The 20,972-nt window shown below is 36.8% G+C and overlaps 1 protein-coding gene across 3 annotated transcripts in view; it reads right to left on the bottom strand.

The window, feature by feature from the left end:
• Positions 1 to 279: 279 nt before the first annotated feature.
• Positions 280 to 20,972, bottom strand: part of LOC113716626 (probable inactive ATP-dependent zinc metalloprotease FTSHI 5, chloroplastic) — a 53,152-nt gene continuing 32,459 nt past the window's right edge. For 2 of the 3 annotated variants that reach the window (XM_027241022.2, XM_072070204.1), the window contains exons 13-19: positions 16,608 to 16,727; positions 15,457 to 15,642; positions 15,302 to 15,376; positions 13,032 to 13,091; positions 12,288 to 12,395; positions 1,731 to 1,811; positions 280 to 682 (exon numbers count right to left, since the gene is read on the bottom strand). In XM_027241022.2, coding sequence (XP_027096823.1) covers positions 614 to 682; positions 1,731 to 1,811; positions 12,288 to 12,395; positions 13,032 to 13,091; positions 15,302 to 15,376; positions 15,457 to 15,642; positions 16,608 to 16,727 — 699 coding nt within the window. In that variant the 3' untranslated portion in view covers positions 280 to 613. Of the gene's footprint in view, positions 683 to 1,730; positions 1,812 to 12,287; positions 12,396 to 12,720; positions 12,875 to 13,031; positions 13,092 to 15,301; positions 15,377 to 15,456; positions 15,643 to 16,607; positions 16,728 to 20,972 lie in introns of those variants that run through there. The other variant, XM_072070205.1, reaches the window with a different exon arrangement.

Genomic DNA, 20,972 nt, shown 5'->3' on the forward strand with positions numbered 1-20,972 from the left:
TTTGGACAAAAAACTTCAGCGACAGCTAAACTATTGGTCTAATCAAGTTTTGGTCTTTCAAACAAATTTTCTTCACAAATTGACCGCTAAACTAACTAACCGGTGCACTTGTGAACATTGCGTCGATTAATACTCTTAATCTTTTCAATATGCACAACATGTGGCAAAGTGCAAGAGTAGTTTTGTCTACCACTTGTGCGATTAAAAGCAAAAGTATGCCACGGATAAGCAAAATCTATTTTCTGGTTATCAGCAACTCAATGCATTGTGCAAAGAATATAGTAAAAACAAACAAACAACCCAATATTTTCTTTCACAGATAAAGAAGCAGGACATTAACATGCTCATTCGCTTAAAATTTTGCAAAATTTACATAGCGAAGCCTATCAAGAGCCGAAAAATGGAAAGAGACTCGCCTAAGTTTTCCACTACTATTAAAATAATAACCTCAATGAAGGTAGATAGGGGGAAAAAAAATGAAGAAGGCCTTTTCTCAGCTAGAGACTACGACTATCAGACTGCAAATATCCCATTCTGTGTACTTTTGTCATGTACCTGCCTGACACACGATTAGCCTCGACAACTTGCATCCCAAGAGTTCATGGCTTCATTGCTAGCTTGATGTAGTGAGAAGAGAACTTCCCAACGCATTGCCATTTTCATGCAAGCTCTTAAAGATGGGCTGAAAAGCAAACATCGAAATTTTATCGAGCTTTCATAGACATTCCAAATGAAGATGCTATGGAACAAATAAAGTTGCAGCATTTCATTGGCTAACGTATTTATCAACAATTTCACATCCAACCAACATATACGAGCTAAATTAACTGAAACACAAGTAACTCACAACTATAAAAAACTGATTATTCTCAATTTGCAACTGAAAAGAATTCTACTATTTCTGACTCAAGTTCTAAGACATGGAAACACAGAGAATCCATTAATCATGAAATTCTAGGGTTTCTGAGATTGACATAGTTTTAGTCTAAAGTGAGAGTTCCATCTATGGTTAAAAAGGCCAAGATGTGAATGTTAGCATCAGTTGGCTGTATGAAGATTGACAACAAAAGAATAAATAAAAAATGGAGACGAAGCAACACTTAGTTAAACGTTAGGTTGAAGTTTCTAAGTCACAGAGTCAGTTCATTTAGACGAAGTTTCAACAGCCAAAAAATATGTATGCCCAAAATTCCATACATCACAATAGTTCGACAACATGATATTGAAGCTGGAAATTGCCTCGAAGAATGATAAGAATATAAGGACTATAAGAATAATCTACAAACTAGAATCTTCTCCTGCATTGATTGCCTATACGAGTAAAGTAAGAAGTAGGAGGCATTTAGCACATGCATAATTGAGTTACTTCCTCTAAGAATGATGTCTTGAAGAACAATCATGTATATCAACAAAAGACAGCGGCTAACTTCAATATCTAATTTTAACATGAAAAATGACACGAAACCTTCCGCTATCGATCTCAACTTGTTAGTCATTAGATAATATGGAAAAAATATTTGTTACATTTCACAAGGCATCTACTACCCTACCATGACATTCAGAAATGTGCCATGCTCATAAGGACACAAACAAGAACGGGAGAATGTGCACTATCAATGGCAAGGACAAGCAAAACCCTGGCCTATGGCCTGGCAAGGGTGGCTTGTCAACCCTTGTTTGTTCGATAATATTCACTCCAGTAAACCCACAACATAATGGAAAAATTTTACCTCTTCTCCACTTGCACTTGAAAGTGAAAATGGTTCTTCTTCCCGAATCCCACCATTGTCCTCAAAAATTCTCTCCAAATCCTGGTAAGATATAGATAAGTCAAACAGTGTTAGAGTGAGAGAGAGATTTTAATTACAAAATCAAGTAGCTCCAGGAAACCTAAACAGGTCACTGAAGCAAACTAGTCCCTCTATCAGGATATTTTGGTCAGAGTTGGGGAAGCCCTCTCTCAGCAGTCCGAAGAGGTTGGTTTCAAATTTCATCCTCAATTGTCATTACATTGATTGACCTGTTTTGCTTGAATGGTGTGATTTTTGGGCGTTTGTCTAGCTCACTGTAGTTGTTTAGGTAAATACCGGTAGTTGTCCAAAACACCCCAATAACACCCTAAAGAGCACCCAATCAGGCCAAAAAGAGGCCATCCAAACAGACTCCCCCTATGTGATTTGAAAACTCAAAAATTCAAGTAGCAGCTTACTCTAGTGGAACCATATGTAAATGTCCCAACATAGTCTTGGTCCACATGTAAATTTAAAAAGAAAAAAGGGGGGGGGTGTTTGTGGGGGACACTAGCAACAACATAATCTGCAGACTGTATGAAAAACTCACACCTCAGAAGTGACCCAAATTATTGGACATTCTACAATGACCTTGTTGCTGAAATACAAAACCACAATGTTTTCTACCCAGAACAATGAGCTTCCAATACAAAAATCACTTCTCATATCACAGACCCAAAGATAAGTTATCAAAACTCAAAATTATGCCTTAATTGTTATCAGTGATTTCCGTACCACCATGTTGACAAGCATGTCATAGTTGTGCAATGAGATATCAAGTATACAACCACACAGAGAGACATGCATATATGCATACAACATATGTTATACACACGAGGCACAGACACAAACACACAGACATCATAAAACCATACGCAAGTAGGTATTTCTTCATACAAAAATATGCATACTCAAAAAATTCAATAGCTACAGGAGTGTTGAAGATATATAATCTGATATTATGGAAAGATTTGATATTGTAAATATTAGGAAAGATTAGATTTGATTGATTATAGTATCATATGATTATAGTATTATGTGATTACAGTATCATATATTAATTAGGTAATAGTATGATTATAGTATTATATGATTATAGTATCCACTAGTGTATAAATATTTGTATATTGTGTAGTCCAAAGAGATATGAAGAAGAGTATTTTCTCTCCCTTTTTCTTAGTTTTCATGGTATCAGAGCTTCAAGCTCTGTTATCAGTTTATCTTTTGACGTGACCCTATTGAGTCACTTTTAGGTCTTTCTTGTGTGAATCTTTGTTATCAGTTTGTCTTTTGACGTGACCCTATAAAGTCACTTTTAGGTATTTCTTGTGTGAATTATAATGGCAGATATGAAAGGTAGTAGTAGAGAGATGAAAACAGTAATTTCTGATGTTATTCCTACAACATAAAAAATTACTGAACACAAATTGAGCGGAAAATTTTTTTTCGATTGGAGTAAAACTATTCGGATATATCTGCACAGCATCGATAGAGATGATCATCTCACTGATGACCCACCCGTTGATGGGGAAGAAAAGAAGGTTTGGCTAAGGAAAGATGCAAAACTATTTTTGCAGATCCGAAACTCTATTGATAATGAGATAGTCAGTCTCATCAATCATTGTGAGTTTGTTAAAGATCTCATGGATTAGTTGGCTTTCTTGTATTCTGGTAAGGGTAATTTAAATCATATTGTTAGGAGAATATTAGTATTCTTATAGATAATAAATTAGTAAGGGTATTCTTGTAAATAGTCGGTTAGGTTTGTACTCCTATAAATACTAGTTGGTCACTCATAATACGGTGACTAGATGTTTTCCTCCCAAGATACCTGTTAACATGGTATCAGAGCAAAAGTCCTAGGGTTAGGGTTAAATATCTAGCAAAAATCTTGACGCGATACTGTTCATCGTGCACTGTTCGCGAGATACTATTCATGCGTACTGTTCACGCACACTGTTCATCATCGCGCGTACTGGTCATCGCGCACTGTTCACGCGATACTATTCACGGCGCACTGTTCACGGCGCATTGTTCATCGCGAATTTTGATTGCTGTTTTGTTTGAAGTGCTATTCGCTATGATTGAAAGTTTTGCTAATGGGGTTACCACTGATCAAGTTGAATCAAGTTCTTCAGCACATGGGTTCCAAAAAACTGTTACTATATCCGAGGAAGATTATGTTAAATTCTTACAGTACCAAGCTACAAATCACGCATCTCTTCCCTCTGCTTCTTTAGCACAAAAAGGTAATGACTCATGGATTATTGACTCCGGGGCTACTGATCATATGTCAGGTACCTCTAAAATTTTTTCTAATTTTCAAGAGTCTACTCCCTTTCCTCATGTTACTTTAGCTGATGGATCTACCACTAAAGTTAAAGGACTAGGCACTGTAGAAATTAATCCATCACTTCCGCTGTCTTCTGTTCTTTACGTACCCAATTTGCCATTTAATCTAATGTCTGTTAGTAAGCTCACTAAATTTCTACAGTGTACAGTTACTTTTTCTCCTGATTCTGTTGTCATTCAGGATTTGAAGACAAAGAGGACGATTGGTGGAGGGCATGAGTATAATGGTCTTTATTTTCTCAACTTCAATGGTCCGATAGCATGTCCTGCTACTGTTTCTCCTCTTGAAATTCATTGTCGTTTAGGTCATCCGTCTTTACAAAATTTGAAAAAGTTGGTTCCTACTTTGAATCAATTATCTTCGTTAGAATGTGAGTCTTGTCAGTTAGGAAAGCATCATCGTGTTTCTTTTGCTCCTAGAGTCAATAAACGGGTTTCTGAACCCTTTTTGTTAGTTCATTCTGATGTTTGGGGTCCTAGTCGAGTCACTTCAAAGTTAGGTTTTAAATATTTTGTAGTCTTTGTTGATGATTTTTCCAGAGTTACATGGCTTTATTTAATGAAAGATCGTTCAGAATTATATTCCATTTTTTGTGCATTTGTTACAGAAATAAAGAATCAATTTGGTGTGCCTGTACGTATACTTCGCAGTGATAATGCGAAAGAATATTTTTTCACTCCTTTTAATACTTTTATGACTAAGTCTGGTATTATTCATCAGTCCTCTTGTCCTCACACTCCACAACAGAATGGAGTTGCTGAAAGAAAAATTGGGCATTTAATCGAAATTGCTCGAACACTGTTGTTGCACATGAATGTGCCCAAACAATTTTGGAGTCATGCAGTTCTAACTGCATGTTATTTAATTAATCGCATGCCATCTAATATTCTTGGAGGTCAATTGCCTCACTCCATTCTTTTTCCTCATGAACCTGTGTTTAAATTGCCTCCTCGTATTTTTGGATGTGTGTGCTTTGTTCATCAGCTTGCTCCGGGGATGGATAAATTAGATTCTCGTGCTATTAAGTGTATTTTCTTAGAATATGCACGAGCGCAAAAAGGGTATAGATGTTACAGTCCAGTTTTAAATCGATTTTTTACTTGTGCTGATGTTACTTTCTTTGAATCCACTCCGTATTTTATCAAGCAAAGTATGTCTTGTGAATTAGATCAGTGTCCCTTTTTTTTCTCTCCTGTTTTACCAATCCCTTCCCCTTTATTACCTGAGTTGTCTAGTCCACCAGATCCCATAGCTCGATTATCTCGCCCTCATCTTCAAATTTACTCTCGTCGTTCCATGGTTGAGAAAGTTCCTGATATGCCACGCACTTCACCAATTAACTCTCAATCTTCAAATCCAGGTATGACGCCCTCTTCTGAGTTAGATCTTCCTATTGCTTTACGCAAAGATAAGAGACATTGTACTTCCCATCCTATTTCTAATTTTGTTTCTTATTCTCGTCTCTCTATGTCATATTTTTCTTTTGTTGCTTCTCTTGATTCTATCTCTATTCCTAAGTCTATTACCTATGCTCTTAATCATCCTGGTTGGAGATTAGCTATGCAAGAAGAGATGTCTGCTTTGGAACAAAATGGTACTTGGAATCTTGTCCCTCGTCCTTCAGGTAAGCCTGTTGTTGGTTGTAAATGGGTGTACACTATAAAAGTGCAGCCTAATGGTTCTATTGATAGATTGAACGCTCGGCTGGTAGCTAGAGGATTTACTCAGGTGTATGGAGTAGACTACTTAGAAACATTTTCTCCTGTTGCAAAGATTACCTCTGTCCGTCTTCTTATCTCTTTGGCAGCAGCTTATAATTGGCCATTGCATCAGTTGGATGTGAAAAATGCATTTTTGCATGGAGATTTGGAAGAAGAGGTATATATGGAACAACCTCCTGGATTTGTTGTTCAGGGGGAGAATCCGCGATTGGTTTGTCGTTTGAAAAAATCCTTATATGGATTGAAACAGTCTCTGAGGGCTTGGTTTGGCCGGTTTAGTAGTGTTGTCATGGAGTTCGGTCTGACAAGGTGTGGAGTAGATCACTCTGTATTTTATCGGCATTCTAATGCTGGTAAAATTTTATTAGTTGTGTATGTGGATGACATTGTGATTACAGGTGATGATGTTGTGGGGATCCAAAAACTTAAATCCAATCTGCAGGCAAACTTTCAGACAAAGGATTTAGGTCATCTACAGTATTTTCTGGGTATTGAGGTAGCTCGGTCTAAATATGGGATTTATTTATGTCAGAAAATATGTACTCGATATGTTGAGTGAAGTTGGGATGTTAGGTTACCGACCTGTGGATACTCCTATGGATCCCAATGTGAAATTAGTAGGAGATCAAGGTGCATTACTTGATGATCCTAAGCAATATCGAAAACTTGTGGGTAAATTAAATTATCTCACTGTAACGAGACCTGACATTTCGTTTGCAGTGAGTGTTGTGAGTCAATTTCTTGATACCCCTCGTACTAGTCATTGGGATGCTGTTATACGGATTCTCAGGTATTTTAAGAGTGCTCCTAGAAAAGGGTTGCTGTATCAAAATCATGGACACACTGATATTGAAGGATATAGTGATGCAGATTAGGCTGGTTCTGCCTCAGATCGAAAATCGACTACAGGATATTGTTTGTTTGTTGGTGGTAATTTAGTGTCGTGGAAGAGTAAGAAGCAAACAATTGTATCAAGATCAAGTGCAGAATCTGAATACCGCACTATGGCTCACACTGTGTGTGAGTTGATTTGGGTGAAGAGCATGTTACTGGAACTTGGGTTTGAGCATAAACAGCCTATGAATTTAGTGTGTGATAATCAGGCGGCTGTTCATATTGCGTCTAATCCAGTGTTTCATGAAAGGACAAAACATATTGAAGTTGATTGTCATTTCATTCGAGAGAAATTGCTTGACGGGGTCATCAAGACATCTCATGTACCGTCTGTAGATCAATTGGCTGATGTATTTACCAAGAGTTTAGGGGGCTCTAGGGTGAAATACATTTGTAACAAGTTGGGTGCTTATGATATATATGCTCCAACTTGAGGGGGACTGTTAGGAGAATATTAGTATTCTTATAGATAATAAATTAGTAAGGGTATTCTTGTAAATAGTCGGTTAGGTTTGTACTCCTATAAATACTAGTTGGTCACTCATAATACGGTGACTACATGTTTTCCTACCAAGATACCTGTTAACACATATATATGATGTTTGTAAGGAATTTTACCGTCTGAAATAACAGCAGAGATCTCTTACAGAATATTTTATGGATTTTAAACGTGTGAGGAATTGAATTCTCTCATTCCTTTTAGTACTGATGTAAAAACTCAATAGTCTCAACGGGAACAAATGGCTGTAACGAGTTTTCTTTCAGGATTACCAATTGAGTTTGATGCTGCTCGAACACAAATTCTCTCTAACCCAGAGATTGTTTCCCTCCATGAAACTTTCACACGAGTGTTGAGACGCGAGTCGAAGTGGAGCTGGTCATAATGATAGAAACAATGGCAAAAATGGGACTGGTGGGATTGCTGGTTATGGAGAATACAACTCAAATCAGCGAGCCTGTTATCACTGTAAGAAACCAGGCCATACCATGCGTACGTGTTGGGACCTTCATGATAGACCTCAACAGCAGCCCCCGTTTGCAAATTTCGCATCCCAGGAAAATAATTATGTGCCGTCTGACAAATCCATACTCATCTCTGATGATGAGTTTGCCCGCTTTATTGAATTCCAAGCCTCATAAAAATCTGCTAACCCATCTTCTAGTACCAATCCTCCTTCTACTGATCACTCAGGTAAACCTACCACATGCCTTGTGTCATCTTCTAACAAATGGGTCATCGATTCCGGTGCAACATATCATATGATCGGTAATAAAGGTATCCTCTCCTCTTTTAATCCTAACAAAGATCATCCGAATGTTACTTTGGCTGATGGGTCATGTGCTTCAGTTGTGGGTTCTGGTATAGCAATTCCTGTGTCATCTATCCCCTTATATTCAGTCTTATGCTTACCTAATTTTTCGTTTAATCTACTCTTAGTCAGTAAAATTACAAAAGCTCTCAAGTGCTCTGTCTCATTCTTTCTTGAATATTATGTTTTTCAAGATCTTATGACAGGGAAGATTATTGGTAAAGGATGTGAGTCTGATGGTCTGTATACACTTGAAACCCCTTCATCAAAAGTGCCGAAACCTGTTGCATGTTCCTCCACCTTGACTCCGCTTGAAATTCACTGTCGTTTGGGTCATCCATCTCTACCCATTTTGAAAAAGTTGTGTCCAAATTTTCAGAATTTATCTCATTTAGATTGTGAGTCATGCCAATTTGCCAAACATCATCGTTTGCCTTGCTAGCCTAGAGTCAATAAACGGGCTTTCATCTCCCTTTGAATTAGTGCACTCTGATAACTGGGGCCCTTGTCCAATAGTATCTAATTCTGGTTTTAAGTATTTTGTCACCTTTGTTGATGACTATTCTCGTGTTACTTGGTTATATTTAATGAAAAGTCGTTCAAATTTATTTAATATCTTTTGTTCCTTTTGTTCTGAAATAAAAACACAATTCAATGTGTCTGTCCGCATTTTGCGAAGTGATAATGCAAAAGAGTACTTTTCTAAACCATTTAATTCATACATGTCAGAAAATGGAATCCTTCACCAATCTGCATGTCCAGACACACCACCACAAAATGGTGTTGCTGAATGGAAAAATAGGCACTTATTAGAAATTGCCAAAGCCCTTCTATTTCACATGAAGGTTCCTAAGCAATTTTGGACAGATGCAGTTTCAACAGCCTATTTTTTAATTAATCGCATGCCATCTTCTGTGCTTGCTGGTGAGATTCCTTATTCAATTTTGTTTCCAACCCAATCTTTATTCCCCATTGAGCCACGCATATTTGGGTGCACTTGTTTTGTTCGTGATACCCGTCCTCAGGTGTCTAAATTAGATCCCAAATCGCTCAAGTGTGTGTTTTTGGGTTATTCACGTCTTCAAAAAGGGTATAGATGTTATTCTCCAAGTTTAGGTCGTTATTTAGTCTCTACTGATGTTACATTTTTTGAGGCGCATCCATTTTTTCTTGAGTCTAATGTCTACAATAGTCAGGGGGAGGGAGATGATATTCTAGTATATACTGTTACAACAACTGTTCCTACAAGACCACCGATCACTCAAGTGTATTCTCGTCGTTCTCAACACATAGACTCACATCTTCCACCATCTTCTCTGTCTACAGATCCGAGTCCTGATCCACCGCTTCCTCAGTCTCTAGATTCCAGTCTTGATTTGCCTATTGCTCTAAGAAAAGGTAAAAGACAGTGCACTTACCCAGTTTCATCATTTGCTTCATATGACCATTTGTCTCCCTCCTTGCGTTGTTTTACTGTTTCCTTAGATTCAATATGTCTTCCTCAACGCTTATCTGAGGATTTGGAGCATCCTGGTTGGCGGGCTGCTATGGATGAAGAAATGATGGCCCTAGATAATAATGGTACCTGGGATTTGGTTCATCTACCAACAGGTAAGAAACCTATTGGTTGTAAATGGGTGTTTGCTGTAAAAATCAATCCTGATAGTTCTGTTGCTCGCCTCAAAGCTCGTCTTGTTGCAAAAGGGTATGCTCAGACATATGGGGTGGATTACTCAGACATGTTTTCTCCCGTAGCAAAACTCGCCTCTGTTCGATTATTTATTTCCCTTACTGCTACTAATAATTGGCCTTTGTACCAGTTAGATGTTAAGAATGCATTCCTTCATGGGGATTTGCAAGAGAAAGTTTATATGGAGCAACCACCTAGATTTGTTGCTCAGGGAGAGTCTGGTAAGGTTTGTAAACTCCGAAAGTCACTATATGGTTTAAAACAGTCCTCGTGCTTGGTTTGGGAGATTCAGTGAGGCGGTTCAAGAGTTTGGCATGAAGAAGTGTAATTCTGATCATTCTGTCTTTTATCAACAATCTGAAGTTGGTATTATCCTATTAGTGGTTTATGTAGATGATATTGTTATTACTGGTAGTAACAATGCAGGTATTACAGCTCTTAGATTTTCTTCAATCGCGCTTCCAAACAAAAGATTTGGGTATGTTGAAATACTTTTTAGGCATTGAGGTTACAAGATGTAAACAAGGTATCTTCTTATGCCAAAGGAAGTATGTTCTTGATCTTTTGAAAGCAACAGGAAAGCTAGGTGCTAAGCCATGCAGTGCACCAACGATCCCCAACATGCAACATACAGCAGATGATGGGGAGTTATTTTCAGATCCTGAAATGTACCGGAGATTAGTGGGGAAGTTAAATTATCTTACTGTGACTCGTCCGGATATTGCATATCCGGTTAGTATTGTGAGTCAATTTATGTCATCACCAAGAACCACCCATTGGGCAGTTTTAAAGCAAATCTTATGTTATCTTAAAGGAGCTCCAGGACGTGGTATACTATATGGTAATCATGGTCATTCTCATGTTGAATGCTTCTCAGATGCGGATTGGGCAGGTTCTAAAATTGATCGAAGATCTACAACTGGATATTGTGTCTTCGTTGGAGGTAATTTGGTATCATGGAGAAGTAAGAAATAAAGTGTAGTATCTCGCTCTAGTGCAGAGTCCGAATACCGATCTATGGCACAATCCACTTGTGAGCTTATATGGATACATCAATTATTGTGTGATGTGGGAATCAATAATTCACTTCTAATGAAATTATGGTGTGACAATCAAGCTGCACTTCATATAGCATCAAATCCAGTTTTTCATGAGAAAACAAAGTATATTGAAGTTGATTGCCACTTTGTTCGTGAAAAAATTCAGCAAAACTTGATCTCAACCAGTCATGTGAGAACTGGAGAACAGTTAGCTGATATTTTCACTAAACCTCTAAATGGTCCGAGAATTGATTACATTTGTGGCAAGATGGGCATGATTAACATTTATGCTCCATTTTGAGGGGGAGTGTTAAAGATATGTAATCTGATATTATGGAAAGATTTGATATTGTAAATATTAGGAAAGATTAGATTTGATTAATTATAGTATCATATGATTATAGTATCATGTGATTATAGTATCATGTGATTATAGTATCATATATTAATTAGGTAATAGTATGATTATAGTATCCACTTGTGTATATATATTTGTATATTGTGTAGTCCAAAGAGATATGAAGAAGAGTATTTTCTCTCCCTTTTTCTTAGTTTTCAAGGAGAAACAAAAAAGATTTAGTAGCCCCTGAAGTATTCAATTGCTATCAGGCATACTTGGTGCCTTAAAAAATTAAGAACAGTAAAACTGAAGTAGCAGATTGTACCATTAACCAATTTGAAGGCCTCATTTTAGGGCACCAAATACTTAAAGAATATATAAGCTCCACTATACAGGTCTAGAATATCTGCATTTCTTTGTTGTTTAGGAGGTTGATGAACACATATGGTCTTCAGATAGGAAACAGCAGACACAAAACAGCAGCTTAAACATTTCCAAAATCAGATTGGCACTATACAGGTCTAGGATATCTGCATTTCTTTGTTGTTTAGGAGGTTGATGAACACATGTAGCCTTCAGATAGGAAACAACAGACACAAAACAGCAGTTTAAACATTTCCAAAATCAGATTGGCACAATCACATTCAGGCCAAGATATGTCAACCAAAATCAAATGCAAATTGGACTTGGGTCTCATTCAGGTGAGCTGATACATATGCATTCACTTAAAATTTTGAACAAGATCCATATCTACACAAGGCAGCTTGGTCTAGGCATGAAAACTGACAAGCATAAACATAAAGCAAGTCAGTCGGAAACAAAATGACCACCATAAGAGTAGGAACCTCATGAACAACAAAACAGGTATATCTAACAGCTTCATCAAGCACATTCGATCATGAATACAGCATAAGGATTTTTAACCTTATTGAGTGGCATTAACTAGCCCATGGTTGTAGGTTTCAACATGCATGCATAAAAATGAAAGGAAAGAACCTGCTCACATGCTCACAAACAAGTGCAAGAAGGTAACAGACTACCAAATGGTTCCTAATAATTTCTTAAAGCAGATTTTCTAAGACATACAAAAGGATAATGTAATTGTATATCTAAAATCGATGTTCGCAAGCAAATAACCAGGTACCTTACCTTTCCAGTCAAGATCTCATATTCAAGCAATTCCTCCACAATTTTCTCCATCACTTTACGATTTTTTTGTAGCACTGATTTTGCTTTGTCATAAGCTAAGTAATAGATCTGCAAAAAAAAAAATACAGTGTCTCCCTCCAATGATATCAGGCATGACAAAAGGAAAAAAGGGAACTTAACAAGACAATAAGTTACGCCGTGAAACAAAATCAATTGGATAATCAGGTAATATAGCATTTAGAATTTTGTATAAGGCCTTTCTAGCATCCTTTGTTGACATGAGAAGTGTCTTCATGGTTTCAAGGTGCAAAATGGAAAAAGCTGCATTGACATTTGCTGCAAATACTTAACTAGCATTGATGCAGTCTTCAATGTTTTAAAGGTCAAGCAGCTCAAATTCTCATGTCATGCTTGAGCTCATTTGGTCAGGCCAGGATCCATCTGAGAGCATCTTAAATGGACACAGTTTCAAATTCAACTAGCTAAGCATCAGGCAAAACCATTTATCTCCATGCCTCGTATTAGCTGGCCCTAAAAAACTACTCCTTAGCTTGATCTTCTCAGCCTTGACTTCTAGTTTCATTGTTCTTCATTTGTGAGAATATTAGTGAATTTCAGTTAGGTAACAGGATAAAAAACACAAACACATCTACTGGAACTCCAAATATCAAGTTTTTCACCAACTGCTAAAGCCATTCATGTATAAAGAGCAAGCTGGAAACTTTCAATGACCAGTTAGCATACCTTCTCAACTTTAGCAGCCATTTCATATTCATAGTTGTTACCCATACTCAATGCTGTCACCTATAATATTAAACAGAAAATAATCAAGATCTGCAGCAGTTAGTCATTATACAAAAAGTAAATGAATTTTGTTAAATGTATTTTTCCTGCAAAGTAGAGGCTTCTTTTTTTTTTTCCTACTGCAAAGTAGAGACTTGAGGATGAAATCTAGTTAAACATTGGTGAATGAAGGTTCCACCTTTAAAGTCAAGGAGACTCTTGAAAATGTCAAAAGTGACAAAAGCAAGCAAATATCAAGCAGTCTTATATCCTACCACACATGTTCAGGTACCAATAGTGCACATGGTTTGAGGTTTGCATGTCACAGCTGAACTTTTTTTCCTTTCTATGTCATACTCATGACTCTATAGGCGTCATTGGCATCAGTATCAGAAACCAAATATTTCTAAGGAATAATTTGACATGCTGTGAAAACAGCGATCCTAGTAAAACAAACTTCTGCTTTTATGAGATAGAAATAGTAAAACTGATTGATCTTAACCTTTTTCTTCTTGTATCTCTAAAATGGGAGGATACAGGCACTACTTGTTACAGGTGTTTTGATGATCAATTTTTCCACAAGGAACATTTTGGTAAAAAGTCAACATTTTTTCTTTCTCTTGGAAGTCAGAACTGAACAAGAGTGACAGGGAAGAGGAACAGCATATGTCAATGAAACTTTTCTCTCTTTCATTTTTTGTGCTTTTCCCTTTTCCCGCTCTCCTTTAGATGGTTGAGAACTAGTGATGTGAAGCAGAGACACCAGAGAGAGAGAGAGAGAGGTGAAATGCTGAGCTTCTTCTACATTTGTTGGGGTACTAACATGTTGCACCCGGAAAAGTTAGGCTTGTACCACTTAGCTCCTGCTCTCTGTGACAATTTGGACCCTACACTTCAATGCCGTCCACTTTGCCCAACTGGCATTAAAACGTTACCTTTTGACTGTAATGGCACTCCTTAGTAGCACAAGTAATCATGTGAGGGAAGATAAGTGTAAATAACAATGAAAAGAAAGACGCACTCAACTTTCACATTCCCAATAAATATCATAATATAAATTCTAACCCCTGCTTGGCAATTATTGTACATGCTAGGTGCAAAAGCCCCATGTCCAAAGTCTAACCGAAAGCAAAATCGCGGCAATATCTTGAGACTGCCTGAAAGCAATTTCCACCTTCCAAAGCTTGTAGGCAGTCTAATGTCAATACAGCCTTTTAAAATAGCCCATTACAAGTGCATTTCCAAGAGCTTGGACTATTGAGTCAAAATCGTCGAAGGCTTCAAAGCTCCAGAGGCTAAGATTGGGGAGGCTAATTAAAATTCTGCACCAACCTTTCCATGCTTACTCACTCCATCGCATGCATTATGTGCTACAGCTAAATGTCTGTCCTGATATACTCAATGCAGGGGAGCTAGACGTAATGACATTTTCAGCAAACCTAACCTTGTAGGACTTTGCAGACGAAAATATCATCATAAAACACAATTGGCTCAACGAAATCATTGGTTCTTTCTAATCCTTGAATATAAAAGAATTAAGGAGCTGGCTTTCATTTGCTCAATAGATTGCCATTACTCATTATAGAAAATTGTCAATTACATACTGTAACCAACTACCAGACTCAGAAGCATTACTCTTCAAGTGCAGTTAGTATCACATAACTCTCATCAATCTTAAGGTATTTAGACAGAATTCCTATGCTGTATCATACCAGAGCAAAATCTAAGACAAAATTTTCATTTTTTTTAACTTTTCTTGCATATTTTTACGTACTCATTTAAAGCTTTTCCACATGTTTAGATCATTGGGGCAAAAGAGTAATAACTTGTCCATCTAAATTATTGGTTATAACATGCACATCTTCTAAAATTTTAAGAGCTTAGCTAAATGCAAAAGAACAACTCAGACAATAGATATTTAGTCCCCTGCTTTGGACATAATCTGATATCGGTCATTCACATTTCAAATTGACACAACCAATGTCTTATTCTCCCAAATGCTTCCAGTCTTAGAGGATTGACAGCAGATATACGAAAATTGACTATCCTGGTCAACTGATAACAGAAAAGAAAATGAGTGTACGGGAAGGCAAAAAAAAATATATTGTTTACCACTCTTCTTTTCAGATAAAGAGACAAATCTATATTGTTTATATATTTCCTGACTTGGCTGAAGAAAGGAAGGAAAAGAGAGAAAAGTGAAGAAAACAGATGGAGAAGATGGAATTTACCGCATTGCCATGATGGTAAATCATTGGACTGTCATCTGGCCCCCACCCATACTGGATCACCATCCGTGTAGCTATCTGTTGAAAATGAGCAATTAGATACAAACTTCACTCTGTTATTCATGAAAGGAATATATTAAAGTAGACAGGAACACTACCTCTTGAGCTTTTTTCAACTCCGATGAAGACAGCATATTTTCTTCCCCAAATGGCAATAGCAGCTGAGAGGCTATATATGAACCAAAGCAAAATACAAGTTTCTTTTCAAGATAAGCTCTTGATTCCACATTCCCATTCAGGGAACCTTCACTTCTAGCTTTAGTAATTTTTGTGCACCCAATTCCCTGCATGAATAAGCACTGATGTTTTCGGAATTGTAATAAAGACTTCAAGATCAGATAGTTTTCCACTTGGGTGTGTGCTTTACCAAATATTACTAATAACAATGATAATGGTCTTAAACTAAAAGCACAAAAACATAAAAAATGTCTCAGATGCCATCACCTAGTAAGGATATGTCAAAGGAAACAATAATCCATAAAATTCCGCATCTACTTTTTACAATTTGACACAAGTGACATCCTTAATGTTCATCAACCATCAAGGAAAGAAATTAAAGATTGGTCTTGCATTGTGTTTGATATACAGAAAAATTGGAATAGGTACCATGTATGAAATATCTAGAAGAAAGCCAAAAGGGTTTGACATTAAAAAGTTTATCAAAATTGTAAATCTAGAAGTGGATAATAACCGGTTCAGCCAGCATTGACAGACTTGACCCAACAAAAAAGAAAAAAGAGATAAAGAGGGGAAAACATAGGTAATTTTCATGTTTTTTAGAGTGTAATTAATTGTTGGATCATGAAAAGCAAGGCTAGTACACAAGCCCATGGCACTAAAGATCAGAAAGATGCTGCACTTTCCAAAAACCAATACTGGATAAAACTATTACTTATTAACTGACAGCTGATTATGATGCTGACTCTTACAGAGGCCTAAGATAACGTAAGTGCACCAAGCACCAGGCATTACACCAATGAGACTCACACAAATGCCTAAACGTGATTATCTATTTTTCCCCCTCAACTCAGATAATTGACATAGTTTAGAAAACTTCATTACTCAAGAAGTCTGTGCATAGTAGTTTCAAGGTTGTAAGACTCAAACTTCCATTACCAGAACTAGAAAACAGAATGCCACCATACATACGACATAAAAAGGAGACTGGACATATTGATTTCTTGTTCTGTGGGAGAATTATGCTCATTCTTCTCCCATATACGAATGAATATGAAACCAAATAAGCTACCTCCCAAGAGAAAGGTTCGAGCCATAGATTATCAATGACATCAAAGTTTGGCAAAAGAAAAGCAAGCAGCCCACGACCAGCAGCCCAAACAGCATGCGGTAACTTCGTTTCCCTGGTCCACTACAACATGAAGAAAAAAATAGAAATTATATTAAATATATTTCCAGATCCTGAAGAATAAACTGGTAGGACATGCTCTAGTCATTAAAAACCATGCTTCTTAGAACAGTGAGCACCCAATAACTCAAAAACAGGGAGGTGTTTGTTATGTCACAATGAACCGATATAGATTAAAACCGAACTTAAGTACTCCCTCCCATCTTATTCTTCTTGTCCAATTTATGTCCCCAGAATAAGTCATGGTTTAACGAGTCAAAGAAAATACCAAAGCTTTCTCATTCTATGCCTCATATACAATTTGCAAACCATAATCTTACAGCAAGAAATAAACAATAGAACAACAAATAACCATTTTAGTATTGGGGGCATCGATGTAAACTTACTATTGCAAAATTAAGTGTCTTAGTCAAATTTAGATTTTCTAAAACTGTCTGCAAAGGTCGCCATGACATATAAAATAGGACCAAGGGAATGAGAATCTACACCTTTCTTATCAGTATTAAGCGTCTTTCATCACTAAAAAAATGAAAAGATGACTCAGCATGTTCTTTTAGATAATACATTTTCTATTCTGTCACAAATAACAGGCAGGTCATTAACTCTTGTGACATTTAGATTCTCCCAACATAATTCAAATGATAAGGAAGTGAAGTTTTGCACAAGAAAAGATACAATCATAACCATTAGCATATCAACTCAAACTTCAGATTATTGTTCATCGCGTACTTCTAAATGTGAAAAGACATCCGATTCTAGATCTAGTCACTATTAGAGTTGGTTCTTAAAAATGAATAGATAAAAAGGGGGCAACAAACATAAATGGCCGGGTCCGCTTTTGGCCATTCAACTATTTCGTGTTTCACCCAGTCAATTGGTAAGCGATATAGTTTAGGCACTGTGAGATTCAAAAGTTATCAATGATTCCACTCATCAAGTTTAAGGCTATTTATGTTATCTAAAATCAAGAAGCATAGAGAAAGACATCCCCTTCTTTGTCTCATCTTCTTCATCAATGTGTATGTCTGTCATTCTTCTTGTTCATAATTTCTTCAGCCCCATCTTTGGTGTCATCTTTCAAGTCTCTTCTCTGGCATCACTTAATCAGTCTTGGCATTAAGAAGTTCATTACCAGAAAAAGACAGAGTACATCATCATCGGACTAAATTTATGATAGTGCAGAAGCAAAACATAAAGGTAATTGGACAGTCAACTACTTCTGTATAATGGCCAATAGTTTGCCAACTTCATCACTATGCCATCCTATTAGAAAGTGACATCACCAACAGGCTGGTCAGACTTCTGTAATGCCACAAAATATGGAGTTCATTTTAATGATTATATGCTGTCAAACTGGCAGACACGAAAATAAGGGAAAGTGGGAGAAACTAAGGTGTGGAGAATGGGAATGAAGACTCTAGACAGGAAGTGGGAATTCAGTCTTGAGGCCTTGGGTCAACTTGAGGGAGCACAAAGGGAACTAGTGTTAGGGCAGAGATGTCAGATAAGGACATTATAATGGACAGAGAAAAACACACAAACAAGAAAAGGAGAAAAGGAAAAGACAAGCGGTGAATTCTTTCCTTCCCCTCAAGGTTCTATACATCATCCACTTTCCCCTAAACTCGAGGGAGATAGTGGAGTTGACGGATAAAATTAATGGAATGGCCTTACGTATGACACTTTTAAAAGTTAAATTAGTGATTTGAAAACTGAACTACTTTAATTACCAAAAGTAGTCGATTGAAATAATTTGGTGTCCCATATAAGCTTTCAGGACCAAGAAAAATAAAATAAAATTAAAGCAATAACTTGTCCCCAGTAACATGCATTAAACTTTACCATTTCGCCAAAAAAGAAAAAGCATTAAATGACTATTTTACATCTTTTTCATCGCCACATATATGAAGTTCCATTGTGTCATGGAGCAGTTTACCTTTCTAGTCGAGTCTTTTCTGATTCAAGCAGTATTCAGAAAAATTTATAACCCTTATAACAGCAATGATGACAACAGCTAAAGTTTCAAAATAGTAGTTCAATTAAAAATACAAAAGCTGTGAATTCTAGTCAACAAGCATTGCGGAGCAGTGAATCCAAAAATGCTTATCAACTATGGTTTACACTATACAGAGTCCTGTGTACAGCAAGATAATCTTGAAGTTGATTTCATTCATTCAACAGAAATTGCTAGAAAAAAGTTATAAGAACATCTTTTTAAATTCTACAGAAAGATTAGTTGATATTTTTGGCAAAGATTTGATGGGTTCATGCTTGCAACATACTCTGTCATAACTAGCAGTTACCATCAGGATAAAGGTGAGATTGTCCCAGAGTACCAGAGTTAATTAAGTCTATGTTACCAACTATGGTTTGAAGTGCTATTCATTATGGTTGAAAGTTCATCAAAAAGTGCCGTGGCATCCACTAATGTTATGACAATGGTGACGCCTCAAATTACAAATTGGAAGTTGAACGACCCTAATTATCAACAATGATCAAAAGCTGTTAAGATTTATCTGACAGGCTTAGGAAAGCAACGACATCTCACAGATGACTCTCCTACGGAGGATAACAAGAGACTAATGTGGATTCAAGAGGATGCCCAAATTCTTGGAGTACTATGGAATTCTATGGAGTCACAAATTGCTTACATATGTTCTTATTATGAGACAACAAAAGAAGTTCGGGATTATGTCCAGTTATTATACTGCAGTAATCTTTCATGGATGTATGATATTTCTGTGGAGTATTTTTAGTTGCAACAAGATAACAAGACAGTAACTAAATTCTTTGCCGATTTCAAGCGAATTTTAGAAGAATTAAATATTGTAATGCCTCTCTCGAGTGATGTTACAGTAATGCAAAGGCAAAGAGAACAAATGCTTGTGCTCAAATTCTTGGTCTGCCTTAAGCCAGAATTTGAACTAATCAAATATCAAATTTTAGCAAGTGAACAATTACCATCCTTTGTAGAGGTGTGTGCTCGTGTCTTATGTTCTACATCTAAGGATAATAAATAGGGTGATGGTGCTCTAATTAATGACAAGTCTGCATTAGTTGCTAAGAACAATCGATAGAGAAACTTAGTTCTGGATGTGAGCAACTTAGTTTTGGACGTGACTCTCGTGGAGGAAGAAGTAGGGAGGTCGTGGAGGTCGAGGCACCCATGAGTGTACTTATTGTGGTTTGAAAAATCACACTCATGATACTTGTTGGGATTTAGTCGGAAAACCTCCTCGATTTGCTAATACAGTTACCACTAATCAAGCTGAATCTGGTTCTTCAACATAAGGGTCCCAGAAGACTTTTACCATACTCGAGGCAGATTATGTTAAATTCCTGCAGCACCAAACTGCAAATCACGCATCTCTTCCCTTTGCTTCTTTAGCACAAAAAGGTAATGCTATGATTTGTCTCTCCACATCCTCTAAATCTGACTCATGGGTTATTGACTTCGGGGCTACTGATCATATGTCAAGTACCTTTAGACATTTTTCTAATATTCAAGAGTCTACTTGCTTTGCTTATGGTATTTTAGCTGCTGGATCTACAACTAAAGTTAATGGACTAGGCAATTTAGAAATTAACCCATCTCTTCCGCTATCTTCGGTTCTTTATGTATCCAATTTGCCTTTCAATCTAACGCCCGTTAGTAAGCTTACTAAATTTCTACAGTGTTCAGTTATTTTTTCTCCTGATTTTGTTGTCATTCAAGATTTGAAGACAAAGAGGACGATTGGTGGAGGTCATGAGCATAGTGATCTTTTTTTTCTAAACTCCAATGGTATGATTGCGTGTCCTGTTACTGTTTCTCCTCTTGAAATTCGCTGTCGTTTGAGTCATCCGTCTCTACAAAATTTGAAGGAGTTGGTTCTTACTTTGAATCAGTTGTCTTCATTAGAATGTGAGTCTTGTCAGTTAGAAAAACATCATCATGTTTCTTTTATCCCTAGAGTTAATAAATGGGTTTCTGAACCGTTTTTGATAGTTCATTCTGATGTTTGGGGTCCTAATCGCATCATTTCCAAGTTAGGCTTTAAATATTTTGTAATCTTTGTTGATGACTTTTCCAGAATTACATGACTTTATTTAATGAAAAATCGTTCAGAATTATATTCCATTTTTTGTGCGTTTGTTACAAAAATAAAGAATTAATTTGGTGTACCTATACGTACAATTCACAGTGATAATGCGAAAGAATATTTTTTTCGCTCCTTTTGATATTTTTATGTCTAAGCCCAGTATTAT

The sequence above is a fragment of the Coffea arabica genome, chromosome 11c, assembly GCF_036785885.1.
Source record: "Coffea arabica cultivar ET-39 chromosome 11c, Coffea Arabica ET-39 HiFi, whole genome shotgun sequence".
Taxonomy (NCBI): domain Eukaryota; kingdom Viridiplantae; phylum Streptophyta; class Magnoliopsida; order Gentianales; family Rubiaceae; genus Coffea; species Coffea arabica.